This window comes from Drosophila eugracilis, unplaced genomic scaffold, assembly GCF_018153835.1.
Source record: "Drosophila eugracilis isolate 14026-0451.02 unplaced genomic scaffold, ASM1815383v1 contig_445, whole genome shotgun sequence".
In the NCBI taxonomy this organism is placed as follows: domain Eukaryota; kingdom Metazoa; phylum Arthropoda; class Insecta; order Diptera; family Drosophilidae; genus Drosophila; species Drosophila eugracilis.
In genome coordinates this window covers 2,559,510-2,574,911 of record NW_024573311.1, presented here as the reverse complement: position 1 = coordinate 2,574,911, position 15,402 = coordinate 2,559,510, and the positions used below count along the sequence as shown (strand labels likewise).

At 40.2% G+C, this 15,402-nt stretch overlaps 1 protein-coding gene across 7 annotated transcripts in view; it reads left to right on the top strand.

Annotated features, from left to right (window-relative positions):
- The window catches only part of LOC108104055 (CUGBP Elav-like family member 2), a 110,466-nt gene extending 101,334 nt beyond the window's left edge, over nt 1-9,132 (top strand). For 6 of the 7 annotated variants that reach the window (XM_017209905.2, XM_017209904.2, XM_041819035.1 and 3 more), the window contains 2 exons: nt 576-725; nt 6,857-7,462. In XM_017209905.2, coding sequence (XP_017065394.1) covers nt 576-725; nt 6,857-7,125 — 419 coding nt within the window. In that variant the 3' untranslated portion in view covers nt 7,126-7,462. Of the gene's footprint in view, nt 1-575; nt 726-6,856; nt 7,463-8,702; nt 8,799-8,861 lie in introns of those variants that run through there. The other variant, XR_001772276.2, reaches the window with a different exon arrangement.
- The last annotated feature ends 6,270 nt before the right edge of the window (nt 9,133-15,402 follow it).

The window sequence follows — 15,402 nt, the reverse complement described above, 5'->3', positions numbered from 1 at the left end:
ACACAACCAACAGCCAGCAACCAACAAGCAACATTGCACAGAGACAAATTAATTTCAGATTGGCTATTGCGGATGTCATGTGTGTGCTTTGTAAAATAATCAAATGTCGCCCCGCGTGGCAGGGCACGAAATTCGATGATTAATTACGTCTGACGAAACGACGAGACCAACTAAATAATAATTATATAGAGGCAAATTGGAGGTAAAACAATGCGGAAAACTAGTTCTGTTTAATTATGATGGTTGGTCGGAATTTAATTTGAAAATATTGCAAGTTCACAGAAATATCTAAAAAAATATAGTAAAATATTTTGTAAAGGATAAAAATATGTGAAAATTGTTATTCTTTAGTTGGTATTGCAAACCTTTTTCCTTATCAAACTGAATATTTATTTGAACTTTTTTTTTATTACTCTCTTTGCCCTTTCATAAACGCAAACTTATTTCCCGATTTTATACCATCTCATCCACACCGTATTATGATTTACTTTACAAATTTTTAAAATTTCCCCTTGTACGACACCAACTAATATGTACTTCCCTCTCTCATTTCCTGATTTTTCATCTATATTCAGGGTCCGATCCGAATCCATTGGCATCGGCCTATATGTCAACAGCCGCCGGTCTACCGCAGTTCGGGAGTGCCAGTGCATTGTCCACTTCGCCGCTGGCCAGCGTTGCCCTCAGTGCGGCAGCAGCCGCCGCAGCGGGAAAGCAGATTGAAGGTGAGTCACCCGCAAAAAGTATACTGAGAGAAATATATTTAATTTGTTTATAATAGAATTCAGTTCAGGGAAAATAACTTAAAAATCTTATTGGAAAAATACTACAGTAACACCAGTCGTATACGTAATATAGACAGTCTGTCAAGTCCTGAGCTTTAAATGCAGAAATTAGTTAAAAAAAAAAAAAAACATTTTTATTATTTTTTAAAAATAATTATTAGAATTTCTGTTATATTTTCGCCGGTACATTGGCACTTTAGTGGGTAATCAGTTTTGTAGTAGAAGAGGGGGAAAGTGGTGGGGCAGAGTTACACGCCCACGTTAGAAATAGAAATGTCTAAAAGCCTGACATTTTGATAAATGTAGTAAAATGGCCGAATGAGTGCCGCTGCGGTTGTGTCAGTCCAATACCAAATTGTTCGCTTTGTATGCGATATTTTTTGGTTATATAAGTTTGGAGTCTAAATACTCTTATTAAAGTTGGTATATACTAAAGGGGAAATGTGTGAACAGCAAAATGTGGAAAATATTAAATTTTTACATCTTTTTAGCATTCTAAAAGTTAGGGTATATACTATTTAACATAGTCCTTCTCCACTTGCCACATCTGCTGTTGTATTTGGTTTCTGCCGCTGATGAGGCAACATCACATGCATTAAGCCCGCTCATCGCTGTCAGCGTCATTCGCTCGTGTTGCGGTTATTTTTTGCATCCTTTTTTGTTGTTTTCTGTTCATTGCCCCTGCATTATTTCCATCCGAATGTCCTTACCCCTTACGCTGCCAAATCCCACTTGTCATGGACATTTTGTGGATGTCTGTCTAATCTACTTAGAGTTTTAGAAATGCCATTGTTCTCGACGCTTTTATTGTGTTGCAGGAAGAGAAGGAGGAGCAGGGGCCCTATTTTTTATATGAAAAGTCATCTATCAAATGTTATGCAGTTGGATAAAAGATGGAATTTGTGTATGAGAAGAGAGAGCATTTTCATTTTCATAACTTTGAGTAGAAGATTTTCAAGTCTCTCCGCACTACAAATCAAAATCCTCGAAACGAAGCTAAGATATCTCACAAGAATTTCAATCTCCTTTGCCACGCCCTCTTGACTGCACAGACGCCCCTTTAATCCGCAATCGAATGTCTTTTGCTGACACAAATCCTTCAATGCCATAAGCCAATGCCTGGGAGAGATGTAGCAAAAATCAATAAGATCCATCATCCTGTACGCTTCACTTTTCTGCCCTCTAAACTCCTCTTTCCAGCATCTCGCACACACTCGCTAAGGAGAATTTATGAGGAGCGTTTTGGTGGGGCTTAAATTTTTATCAGCTCCCCGACACAGTGTAAATATTACACACACTTGACACACAATTCCATTAGTCAGACGTACGTCGCTGTCGATATCGGGGAAATATGGCAACCGAGCGTTGCCTTTTCCCGCCCACTTTGGCACACATAACATAACATTAAAGTTGCAACAGGGAGAGAGATATTCGAAATGTTGGCAAAATGCAACGGAAAATGTTTTGGCATTGCACTTTTTGCTGTATTTCCGGTTACATAAGCGAACATCCTTCGAGTGTGGCTGGGTGAAGGGCCGAGGGGTGCTTCATCTGTTATGCAGGTGCAGTGGGAAAAAAGTGGCTTAAAAATATGTTAACTACTAAGCCTTGATGTTAACTCTGAATAACATTTTCCTGAAATTCATATAGCAAGTTCCATCTTAAAGGAAATGTTTCTTATGTTTCCAAATCTATTTGCGAATTTAAAGGACATTAAATACCTACTCCCATATTTCTCTCTCTGTATTTTATACACCATATAGTGAGATATATTTTTGCAGTTGAGTGACTCTTCTCTGGCCCTTCGTCTCCTGTGACTCCTCCACTTTTGCTTGCCTCGTCCTTTGTCCTATTGTGTGTGCGAATCCTTGTTTGGTCTGCTGACTCATGACGTCGCCGAAAATTCCCTTCTGACCAACTACAACAACAACAAACCGGGGAATCGCAGGGTCACAGCAGAGAGAGGAGTCCTGAAGGAAGCGAGGACTGTGTGGTCCTGTCTGTGGAAGCCCAACAAATTGCTCTTGCTAGTCGAAATGCGAAATGTGAGCTGCCATGTTTCGCCTCGTTTGGTTGGACTGTGAAAAACTATCATAGATGACTTGGAGCTGCTTAAATGGAAAACGACTTTTGGCTAGGGAGGGGGGTAGGGATAGGATCTAAGCTCTAAATAATTATTGGATGAGATAGGGGGGAGATCGCAGACAGGAAGTGGTTAATGGGTAATTGACTCCGATTTGACAGGGTTTGTGGAAAAGGAGGGGCAGCTTTAGGTAGTTTCCATATCTCTTCTTCCCAATCGGCTTAAAGAATTGATTTCTAAATCTTATATCCTTGTAATGCTTTCCAAAACTCGTTCCAAAGCCAATTTCATTGAACTTCTTAGGTTAGTAGGGAAAATGTATGCTTGGAAAATTCTAAAAAACCTCGGATTTATGCAATCTGCGTAGCGCAAAAGGGCAGAACAAGTGCAACAACAATGTCTAAAGCAGATAAATTCCCAACATGTGAAATTTATCAAATGACGACAGCTCCACAACAGCAGAAAGGAAGGAAGGGGCTTGGGCTGGGGGCGGCGATAGTGGGTGGTTAAGCGGAAGATAAGGATGGGCTTGGAAGCAGGAAACAACTTATAAGCATGTAGACAGGGCCAGACGACAGGCACAAAATTAAGCAGGAAACGGAGGCGAAAGAAAAAAAATAAAATAAATATAAAATATGAAAAAAATATGTTATAAAATATCAAAAAAAGAAGTCAAAAGCGGCCAAGAACTACGCTTTTAAACGACGAGGAAGAGGCCGGAAACTCCGGTTGAGAAAGAGGGGGGCGGACGGAACGGAGGGCAGCAGCAAATATGACAGTGACAGACGATGGGAATCCCCCTGCCTTCATCATCGCATGGGTGACCCTAAGGCGGCAGCGGTCGCCTCTCCTTCCGGCTGCATCCGGATTAAAGTCATGTGCATAAGCCGGAAGTTGGAATATAAAATAACCAAATGTTGTATGTGCACCAAGAGAGGAGGTGGGCCAGTGGTGAGGAGCCACAAAGATGGCCAGAGAGACATCGCAGATTTGCGACTTTTGCGCTGGGATGCTGGGCGGAATTATATATTATAGAAGGGGTAAAGGATGTGCCTGCAAGTGAGTGGCTATGGTTATGAGGGGGCAGAAATTAAAGCACTCAACAAAAAACTGAGTTCATCTTGAAAAATATATTCTTCATCTAGTTTAGCTGAGAAAGATAGGATTACTGAGAAAGATAATCAAAAATATCTCTGTATAAGATTGTGATTTTGTATTGCCAAGTTCTCGCAGTGCACAAGTCGCATTAAAATCAATAAAGAAACTGAGATATATGTGCAGGCTGAACTGGAACTGTAGCTTATGTGCCATAGATTCCATTTGGCTTCCTTCCGCCTCGTTCTTCGTGCCCTTGAGAGGAATAGGAAAATAAAGGAAGACTTTCTCCAGCTCAGTTCGGTGAGCGCGACAGCCAGGAAAATAGCAAAAAATGTTGGGTCGCCCTAACTGTGGGAAATAGAAGAGAAGGAAACGGAGGGAATGTGCATCTGCAACTAACATCTCCCTTTATTCCCCTTCTGGATACGAGTGCATCAATAGCGAAAACGGGTAGGGGACATCGCCAAGGCGGATGGCGCTTCTTTGCTCGACGGAAGAGGAAAATGCAATATAGGAAATCGTTTTTCGCACACTGAAAAATTCCAACCGAAAAAAGAAGCAGAAGAAATTTGAGTTGAGAAAAAACAAAACAGGAAGTTTATTTGTAAGGGCAGAAGAGAGGGGAAATCCTTGGCGAATTCCAAGAAGTTACACATTTCTGGTTACCAAAATATGGGGAAAACATTTTGCAGTTGACAGCTAACTGAATTTATAGAAAGTTGAGTAAACTCCCCCCACTGACTGCATATGGATTTAGTTTTGAATATAAATTTGGTTCTTAAGGAAAGGTTTTGCGGATGGAAAAGTTTAAAGTTGTAATAAATAGTTGGCTGTATATAGATTTATAGTGCAAGATTTCTGCAATGTTTCTTCTACTTTTTCGTGCATTTATCATTTAATGAGAAATTCTAATATTAAGGGAGACAAATATAATGGAGGATAAGGTTTTTCCACTCAACTCGAAAGCTTCTCCCAAAAATCACTGAAGTGCCATTCAAAATTGTTGCCTTAATTTGTTGCCTTGAGAACAGCTCGCTCGTGCCTGCTTGCCAGCTTGCCTGCCTGCTCAAGCGCCCCTACATTTGTCCTTTCATCTAATTATATATCGTGTCGGGCCACACGTGTCGCTTGTTAGTCGCGTAATTCAATAGCTTGAAGCATTTTTAATTGGAGTTTTTACTCCGCATTTTGCTTTTCACTTCCACCTTCCGAGAGCCCAAATTAATTGATGGGTGTAAGGCTGTGAGCGTGTGCAAAATTACAGAGCAACAAGTGCATCACGAACCCTGAGTCAATTAATATTAAAATCCTGGCAACGTCAACGGCTTGTGACCGAAGGAGATGCCTCCGGAGGAGCAGCAGCTTTCTTCGCCATTCAATTTGGCTTCATTTTGTAATCGCATCAGCGTCGGCCAATCTGTCAGCAGTCAGTTTACCTTGAGGGGCGTGTTGTCATTCAGAGGGAAGGAGAATGGAGATGTGAGAAGTGAGATTGGAGGAGGGATTGAGGGCTGTGAAGGTGTAACCTACCACTGGGATTGCAGGCCTACGGTGGCCAACTCATACATCAAGGTGATCAATAGCAGTGCTTCTGGCAAACGATGATGGAGTGAGAGTTATGGTAGTGGGCTGGGAATGGGTGACTGAATGATGTCCTGGAACACCACCACTACAAACATATCAGATTACAGCGATGGGTTCGTGTGGGGGCACATCAAAGAGTGTAGCAGTTTGCTTTAATGATATGATTAAGAGGACATCATCGAAGGGGAAAATTGAAAACTTAATGAGGTAAAACATATGGAGACAGCATTTGTGTAGCATACTTTTTGGGGTTGTAGGAAAAGAGTTTCTCTCATAATTAAGTTCGCACTTAGACTGGTTATTTATTATTTATTATCTACATATAGTTAAATATTAATATCTTTGTTCTCCTTTTTCACAAGAAGAGGGTTTTCTCTTCTTTCATTTACCATTGTTTTTCCTTCCTTTTTTGTTTTTGTGTTTCATTCTGATAAAAATGAAAGACCGCAAAATGCCAGTTGCCATTCGAAGCGTTTTGCTGTCATTAAAAAGCATCATGAAAGTGAAAACGCGACTGCTGACGCGGCTTTCACCCTTCTCCTTCTACCAGTCCCAGCTCGCCATCTCTGTCTATCAAGTAGCTCCGTCTCTTTCTATCTGAGCTGCTTTTGCTTTGGATTTTGGATGCTGGTGGGTTGTATTACTGCTGACTGCTGACTGCTGACTGCTCATTGCCAGTGACGTTGACAGTAATTTGCACGAAAAGTGCAACCGCAGCACGAGGCGCGAGCGCCACATTAATGTAAGTGTGTGTGTGTGTGTGTGTGTGATGGTGAGGAAGGGGGGATAGGGCGACAGAGCGACAGAGCGACCGAGACAGAGCCATGATGATAGTACCAGGAATGGCGATGATAATGCTCCAACAGATAATGATGACGATGTCAGCAGTCGCAATAGCACGTGCTCCCCTAAACAAAGTGTCACACCCACACACGTACAAGGGGAGAGCGCTTTGGGTGTGGGGGCTCATCATATCCGCTTCCGTTTTGGCAATCAGCTGCTGCTGGCGAGGTTTCCCTTTCCCCTAATCTCTGCCAGTGGACCCATATAATTTCAGACTTTGTCCGCTCAACTTTCCGTCTCCGTTCTGCGGTTTGGTGGGTGGAAAATTGGAGGGGAGGAGTGACTGTTAAGGGAAAACGCAGCGCGTAAATGGATGCAACTAGTTAATTAATTGTTCTGAAAGGTGTGGGTGAAATGTAGGAGTAGAAACCACCAAAGCTGATATGGCACTACCCCAAACAAGGGGAAGAATAGAATGAGAAGAAAACTTAACTTTAACTTTATTCTTTAACTTATTTTCCAGGGCCCGAGGGCTGCAATTTGTTCATCTACCATCTGCCGCAGGAGTTCACTGATACGGATCTGGCCTCCACGTTCCTGCCATTCGGCAATGTGATCTCGGCCAAGGTGTTCATCGACAAGCAGACCAGCCTGTCGAAATGCTTCGGCTTCGTCTCGTTCGACAATCCGGACTCGGCCCAGGTGGCCATCAAGGCGATGAACGGTTTCCAGGTGGGCACGAAGCGCCTCAAGGTGCAGCTGAAGAAGCCCAAGGACTCGAAGCCCTACTAGAGGGCAGAGCCGGAGGATTCCAAGCATCAGCAGCGTGGTTGTCCGGGCACATTGAGGAGAGGAATACTGAGATTTGTGAAATATGGAGTAGTCAATGAATGAAGAGTTGCCCGTGTAGAGCGCGCGTTGCAAGAGTAAACGATGATGCGAAAGCCAACGTTGTACGTATCATGAAAAAAACCAAAAACAAAAACAAAAACATAAACAAAAAACAAGAGCAGAAAAAGACATGAAATCTGTGCCAAAAGAGACAGAATCACCTATGATTTATAGCACGTTATATGTTGAATTAGAAAAAAAAAAAAACAAAAAGAAAAACCAAAAAAAAAAAAAGAAACGAAAATTACAACTCTTAGACCGTAGTTAGTTACCTTTCTGTTGAAGTTCCCCTGGAACCCAATCTTTTACGACTTGTTTTCTTATTTTTAAACTGTCGTACGAGTTGGCTGAACCACCATCGCCTTTTTATTAAATATTTTGTATACATTTTCATGACTCACAAACGAAAAACAAACAACAAAAAACGAAAAACAAAAAACAAAAAACGGAAATTAAAGAAACAAAAAAATAAATACAAAGATCTGTTCGAGTGTTAGTTGATAAGTTTTTGATATATCTCATAATTTTATACTCGCTCTTTCTCTGTTTGATTTGTTCATCTCTCACGTTGCAAGTCACAATGAAGTTCTTTATTACGATATATATTCACCCACATGATATATATTCTAGTTATAGTTACAAGTTACTCGTTTTGTTCAATGGATTATCTCTTTTTATATATATAAAAAAAACCCCACATTTATGCCTCTGCGCATAATTAGTTTTTAGTTATCTGATTTGTTACTCCCCCAAAACTAACTCACACATTTTTTATTTGTACTGAACAAAAAAAAAGGAAATGTTTTTGTAAACATACTACTATTATTATAATTATTAGTTGAACAAACAAATTTACCTACGCTTCTCAGTGTTAATTATGCGATTTGTAAAAACGGAACTATGCATAAAAAAGACAACGAACCAAATGAAATCGAATAATGAAAAACTTGTTATTTATGTTGAAGTCTCATTAATGAAGTTTATTATTTTATTTTCCCTTAGTTTTCATCATTTGCTACATTTGCCACATCCAAATTTACATAAATCTGGTATTATATTACTATATATGATTCATATCGTTGTAAACTCTTTGTTTTAGTTGAAGTTTATTTGGCTTTCTGTCGTCGCACATCTCTGAAGTAGATAAGTGCCTTATGTAGCATACTTTGTTTATGTAAAAATCATGCACATATGTAAACACTTCATACCACACACAGCATATACATATCTAAATAAAGTTTTGTTCTTTGTTTCAAATGCACAAAAAAAAAGTACTTTAATCTGTGTGCCTAAAGCTTTGCTTATGTCTCTTTGGTTAATAATACGAAAAGGTAATTATTTGTGATTTATGTTGATTACTTTTTAGTTTATTCTTTCATTCTTTTCAGTGAACATTCCCTGGTCTCTAAACACTTTAACACAACTCTAACTAAGCAAATGAAAATGTAAACTAATTAGTAACTATTTTTACTCCCCAGATGATATGTTGAGGTTTGCAAGAGTCTTTGCAAATTTATTTTTATTTTTGGAAAGGCAAAGTCGAGTGGTAGTTGATGCAATCCGCCAGTTAAGAGGTAAGTTTTGAGCCGTCTTCCTTTAATTGGTAATCTTATTTTCTAATGCCTTTCCCATTTCAGTTGTTTGCTAATCGTTCTTAGAAGACGCTTAGGTCCCTGAAACTTGTAAATATTAAAAGCTTGAGTCTCGAAAGTCCTACAAAAATAAATGCCTATTCCACTGCTGTCGCATAAAAATTCCAAAGAACTGTACATTTTAAAACCACAAACATATTGGAAAAACTGTAAATTGAATATGGAAACATGTTGTACGATAGCCAAGAAAAGCCATTTTATAAGCTTGTAAAGCAAAAAATAATTTTAACAAAATAAATTTATAAAAACACACTGAGTTCCGGTTTGTGGTGAAATTGGTTTTAGAGCCGAAGAAAAGCATTGACAAATCACATGGAAAGGTTAGCTAAATTATTTTCCGTTTTTCAACTGAGTTTTTAAGTTTCCGTTTTAAGTAGAGTCTAAGCTGTGTGCATTTTATACAAACTATCTGGATGTGGCTTTAAATTAAAAATAATTTCAACGCAGAAATTAGCATTCACCTTTAGGAGTCTAAGATTAATAAACAAGAAGTGTTCTTTGTGTAATTAAATGTGTAATTAATATTTAGCTGCTAAGTGTAATTTTTTAGAGAAACAAAGCAAGGCTGTGTGTTCTGATTAGATTTTAAGCTAACTTCACTTTCGGATAAAGGAAATTAGAATACGATTTAATATTTGCGAGCAGAATGAAAAATAAAAGTTTGGAAAAACTAAGAAAATAATCGCCGAGGCTCTATACTAAGGCAGTAAACAGCGAGAACGTAATTCTAGTGATAAAACGCAGTTAGTTAAGTAAATGGATTATATATGTATTTATTAAGTCTTCAGTGTATATTGCTATGCAACACACGCCCACACCACCCACACCCACACAAAATCACACATCAGCATCCGAAACAGAATAAGTAAATCAATAAAAGGTGTCATGATTTTATTAAAAAAAAAGAGAACACATTTTTACTGGCAAAAACTTACACAGAAAACTCACGCTGGATAATTTATCAAAAATGTCTTAAGCCAAAAAACTTTCCAAGGAAAAACTTTCAGCCAAGGCAAGTCAGGAAAAATGAACGGAAAACATACAAAATGTTGACGACTCACAGAGAGAGAGCAAGCGAGAGTAACTAAGGAAAACTTCAACAATAAACGAAATATTTTGCTAAACTTGCGATTTGCATATGAGAAACTTTATGCCAATTGTTGAGCTGTCGAGGGGGTGGAGGTAACCCAGGGGTTCTGGCGAGATTCTAAAACCAGGGTGCTGCGAGGGGCCAAAACCGGCAGGAGGACGTGTAAACAAATTTGCCAACTACGTGACGCAGCAGTTCCTTCTCCAGTTCTCTCTCTTATCCCAGGCCTTGCATAATCCAAATCCAAGTCGAGTCTTAACGCAAGATTTATTCCCATTTAAATCATGCGTGGAAAAGTTTTCACAGCTTCTGTCGAAAGCAAATGCCAGACAGGGGGAAGGGCGTCAAGCGGAGCTTACACGGCAATAATTTCGTCTTGGCATATTCAAATATTTTGGCATTTGATTAAGCCAAAAAGTTTTTGGCATTCCTCTAGCAAAATCCCAATAGATAAACGGTGCAAGAATGGTAAGGTTGGGAAATTGATTGGCGGCGCATTGATCTGTACGATGGTTTGGAAAATCTTGATAAAAAGGGATTATTTAATTCTAAAGAAAGTGCTCAGGGTTGTATAGTCGATTTTTCGGCACAAAATTCTTTTGTATCTGCCATAATAACACTGAGAATGGTCGGAATATAGAATGTTATACCTTCTTGTTAAATAATTTTATTTAATGTCGTTTAATTATTTACCATGGTAAACAATTTGATTAATAAGGGATTAGCTAATATTAATGCATATTTAAAGAGCACTAACAGAAACCATTATGAGCCTGGTAATTGAGTTCCAATCTGCCGACCCCTGTGAACCAGCCTGGCAGTAAGACAACAAACCCTCTCAACTAACGCTTAATCGAAATGCCTTCCGCCTCCAACTCCATCAGTTTCTGGTTAACAATTTGCCAACGTTTGATGAGATCTTTTGTCATGCTCCACTGGATAAATCGCTATTTAGGCCACTAAATTTGAGCCGCATCAACGAAGCGCGTTCCAGCCAACGAACCCACGAGAGGATTGGTACTACATGTATGCAGGATGTACTCCAATCTAGACGTGAACAAAACACATGAACACGGACAGGGACACGAACACCACGAGCACTGACACGGTCATGAACAATATGGGGGAAAAGGCGTGGGAAAGCGTTGCTGGGGAAACCGAGGCAGATTAGCAAAGTTTGTAATTACGTTGGTAATTGATTAGGTTCGAACAACAAACTGCTAATAAGATTATTGCAGTTGAGAACAAACCGAGCTGAAAAAACAAAAGCCCAGGCCCACTTCATTCGCCCTCCTCCACCAATTCGCCAAATTATCCTCCAACTGTTTCGGCAAAAGAGATGAGTGGAGTCAAGGGTGGGAGTACCAAAATTGAAGCGATTTGTGGCACAACCTCTGTATGCACTCAAAGAAAAGAAGTTAAAGTATGGAATAATAATAATAATTTATCTAATTAAAGATAGTTCTTTCTTTTAAAAAATATAATACTATCTTTCTGATATACAATTTTAACCTTTGTTGCACATAAAAACAAAAAACAAATTTTTTAAGTGCTTCAGCAGCATCCTTTCAGAACAACCCATTCCCTTGAATCCACTCTAACATCCGCTGTTTGTTTGCACAATTTACCCAGCGCAGGGGCGGCCGAGGAGTAAGGGGCGTGGCTGGGGCAACAGTAAGCTCACGCAAGCCGGAAGAACAACAATCGACCACCGAAATAACAATGGATTTGGCGCGTTTGCCCGTTTTTGGCATTGGGCGTATGGTTAATGGCATTGCACGCACATCGATGGGGTACTACGAAATGAAGGGACATTCGGATTGGGATGGGTTGCAGCATCAGAGATTCAAGCACACACACTCCCATACACACACACAAAAGACAAACAATTTAGCGGCGTTGCAATGCGAACAAACAATCTGTGGCCAGAAAGATGGTGTGCCAAACCAAAGTTGGGGGAGTGACGTTGAATGAGAAGCCAAATAAATTAGGGCGAATGCTAATAGGTCTTATGTGTAAGAGCACAATGAAAACAATATATAAGGAAACCTATAACCATACTATAAATAAAATTAAGCTTCAAAATATTCTAATTAGAATTGTGTCTAAAAACAAACATAAGTGAAAAGTACAAAAATCCCAAACTTTAGTCTCAGTACTATTGTCTTATAGTGTGTGTACGGGGTGTATAGCTAGTATGAGGATTGCACGAAATATTGGCCAGGAAATTAAAAATTCAGATATTGAAGGACTTCCTCCTACCTCTGGCTATGTAAGCTCATGTATGCCTAAGACAAATGCCTGTACTGGCAATCAGTCAGCAGCTCCTTTGTTCTCTCAACTGGCCGTCCCTTTGGTGTTCGCAGGAGGACGATTGGACGAATGGACGTTACCACAACCGATCGGCTTCCAAAAGCTGCCTTCCCCAACCAAGCCCAACTTCATGGGCAGCGACAACAGCTGATTAAAATCCTTGGCAGTCCGTTTCCTGTTCGCATCGCATCCTGCCCGTCATCGTCATCGATCACACTCCAAATCGAACTCGAATTGCACTCGCATACGCACATCGTCACAAGAACATTCACAAAGTGCACTGAGGAAAAATTTTCTATTCTTTTTTTAGTTTATAAAAATCATCTTATTTTTTAAAAGATCACCTTAGTCATAACTTAAACCAATATCTTAATTGTTAATGATGTAAAAGGAAAGCTATAATGTTGAGACTGGCGATTTCTTACTATAAGAATATAATTTTTTCCCAGTGCATCCAACAAAGTGAATTCGATTTTGAAGGAGAAACCGAAACCCGCTAGGGAATCGCTGCAATTTTGCACGTGAACACGCTTAGCGTTCTTCCTTCCAACCTCCATCCATCCCTCTCCATATATCCGTATCACTTCCAGTTCACTTGACAGATATGGTGGGGGCGGTGGCATAGTGGGCGTGGGCGTGGCCAAACGCCTTCCCCGATTCGCTTCTTCTGCTGCTGCTGCTGCTACTCCTGTTTTGAAATGCATTGGCAGAGACATGAACGGATGGCTTTGGGACGGCGAGTGGGCAGAATGGTAGATGGCTAGGTCAGGGGTTAGAGGGGGCAATTGTTATTTTTGTTGGGAGCTTGTTGGCCGGAGAAATAGAAGAGGAGGAGAGGTCATGTTAGCGAAGGTAAAAAATCTCGGCAACTAACCTAGTTTTTGTGCTTTTCATGCCACAGTTCCCTCTTGATACAGCCAACTACTTGTATTTTTGTGTGTGCGGCTTTTATGACAGGCGGTTCTCTCAGTTCTCTCCCCATTGATATGATTGCCCAGTGAGTGTGTCAGTGAGTGTGTGTGGCAGTTTGAAATCCGTTACTTGTGGGATATTGCATATTGATTTGGCAAATGTGCCGGGGAGTTGCTGTTGGGAGTTGAATGTCAGATGAACATGAGGGATCCTCTTCTATTTCTACGAGCACCCCGTTCAGAACTGTGATTAAATCATGTTCACTGGGGGGTGAGAAACATACCGTAATTATGCCATTTAGTTTTGGTTTCTTTGAAAGATGTCAAAAATTGATAAGAAGAATTCACTTTAAGACAAATTTAATTCGCTTGATTACATTTCCAGTCCAGCTTTGCGTCAAACTAACCATTTCCGCTCAACCAGGCCTAATCACATCAAAGTTCGACCAGTTTCTCCGCCTTCCCTTGCCACTTCCTTTTTAGCTACAATAACACAATTTATGCTTCCTGTTGTTTACTCGAGTTTTGCCCCCCACCAAGCCTGCATTTTATTATACAAAATGTTATTTATTTATTTATTTTTGCGGCAAAACTTATTTTTCCTGTTCCGCTTCTCCCGTGACCGTCTGCCGATGATTACGCAGATTTTCCAAAGGGGGCTGGGCGATGCAAGAAGCCGCTGGCAAAATCAAAATAAAAAAGGAAAATATAACAACGGAAAAACAGAAACATTAAAAGCAGCCGCCACCGCTCAATTGAAGTGGCGAAGGGGGTCGGAAAATGAAAATGGAAAGAGGGGGAAATCCGCTGCTTGAAATCTTGCCTGTTGTTTTCTTTGATATCGAGCGGTGCACGTGGAAAATAACAAGCGCAAGAAAACTTTGTCATACCCAGGCAAGAAAAGAATAAGGAGCTGCTGGCGAAGAAGAAAAACTTTACCATATTTCCATGAAAATTCCATTGCCCCGCCGCCTCTGCTCAATTTAACTGCCACACTCGCTCCGACCATAACATTTTAGCCACACACACACACAGGATTCCATTTCATTTCACTCATATTCAGCACTTCCTTAAACGCTCCTTTCATTTCATTTGATATTTGCCGGCTGTCGTTCCAAATCTAAATTAAATCAAATTCATGTGACAAAATGGCTAAGAATGCATTTTATTACACATTCATACGGCTCGATTCGGTTCGGTGGGATTTGGTTCAGTTCAGTTGGTCCTAACCAATTTTCTGCTGCCTCGGTCGGCAGTCGTGCATTTTGGCAAAAAGCATTTTGCAGCATGAGAAAAACTCAATTAAAATGGACTTTAGCTTTATTTCTGCGTGACAAGACGCAAATCAGAATATTTCACTCAGTCTCATCCGACTGTCAGCCGACTTTTCCATGGCCCTGCTCAAAGCCCTGGCCGTGCCACAAAATGTACATCAAATATAAATATAACAAGGGATGGCTAAATGGTATTATAGAGGATGGTATGGTGAATACTAGATGCTCTGTCAATGGGTTATTATATCTCAATCATTATCCCAATCCAAACATTTATAGTTAAGGGCTATATTTCTGAAAGCTTTGGCAAAGTTTCTACTTGAAGTTGTTACAAACGAAGTCCCTTAGTCAACGGACTTCTCCCTTTAGCAAGTGTATTTTCTATCTGACCTAACCGTAGCTGTCTTCATTTGTAATGCATTCATCTTTTTCCTGCATATGTCTCGAAGTGTGGGCTCTGAAACTCGGTTTCCCTGTGCCCAAAAACTGCCACACGATACAGACAACAAGTAGACAAGTTACTGACAACACACAGAGCCCACACAACCTAGCACATCATAGTCTCCCATACTGAAAAACACCCATTTCCACACACACACTGAGACCAGACTCATTTCAGCTTAATTCTGTGGTCTGCTGCTGCAACATTTTTTGGCTTAGAATTTTTGGGAGCCGCTCTCGCTTACTCCAACTTCGTCGACCGTCTCCGTCTGACATTTTGTTCGGTTTGCGGCTTTTTTGGGAAAGGGGCGACTGTTAAGAAATCAACTTTCTGGCTTTTGCGGTTTTGTGGCGTTGGGACTGGGCTTAAAAACTGAATTTTCCTTCTAATTGGCGCACTTTTGTTTAGCATATTACGTATACGCCTTGAGGACTGGACAGAGATTTTCTTTTTAGTTTTATTTTCCTATTTTTTTCTTCTTCGGCTGGAGTGTGTG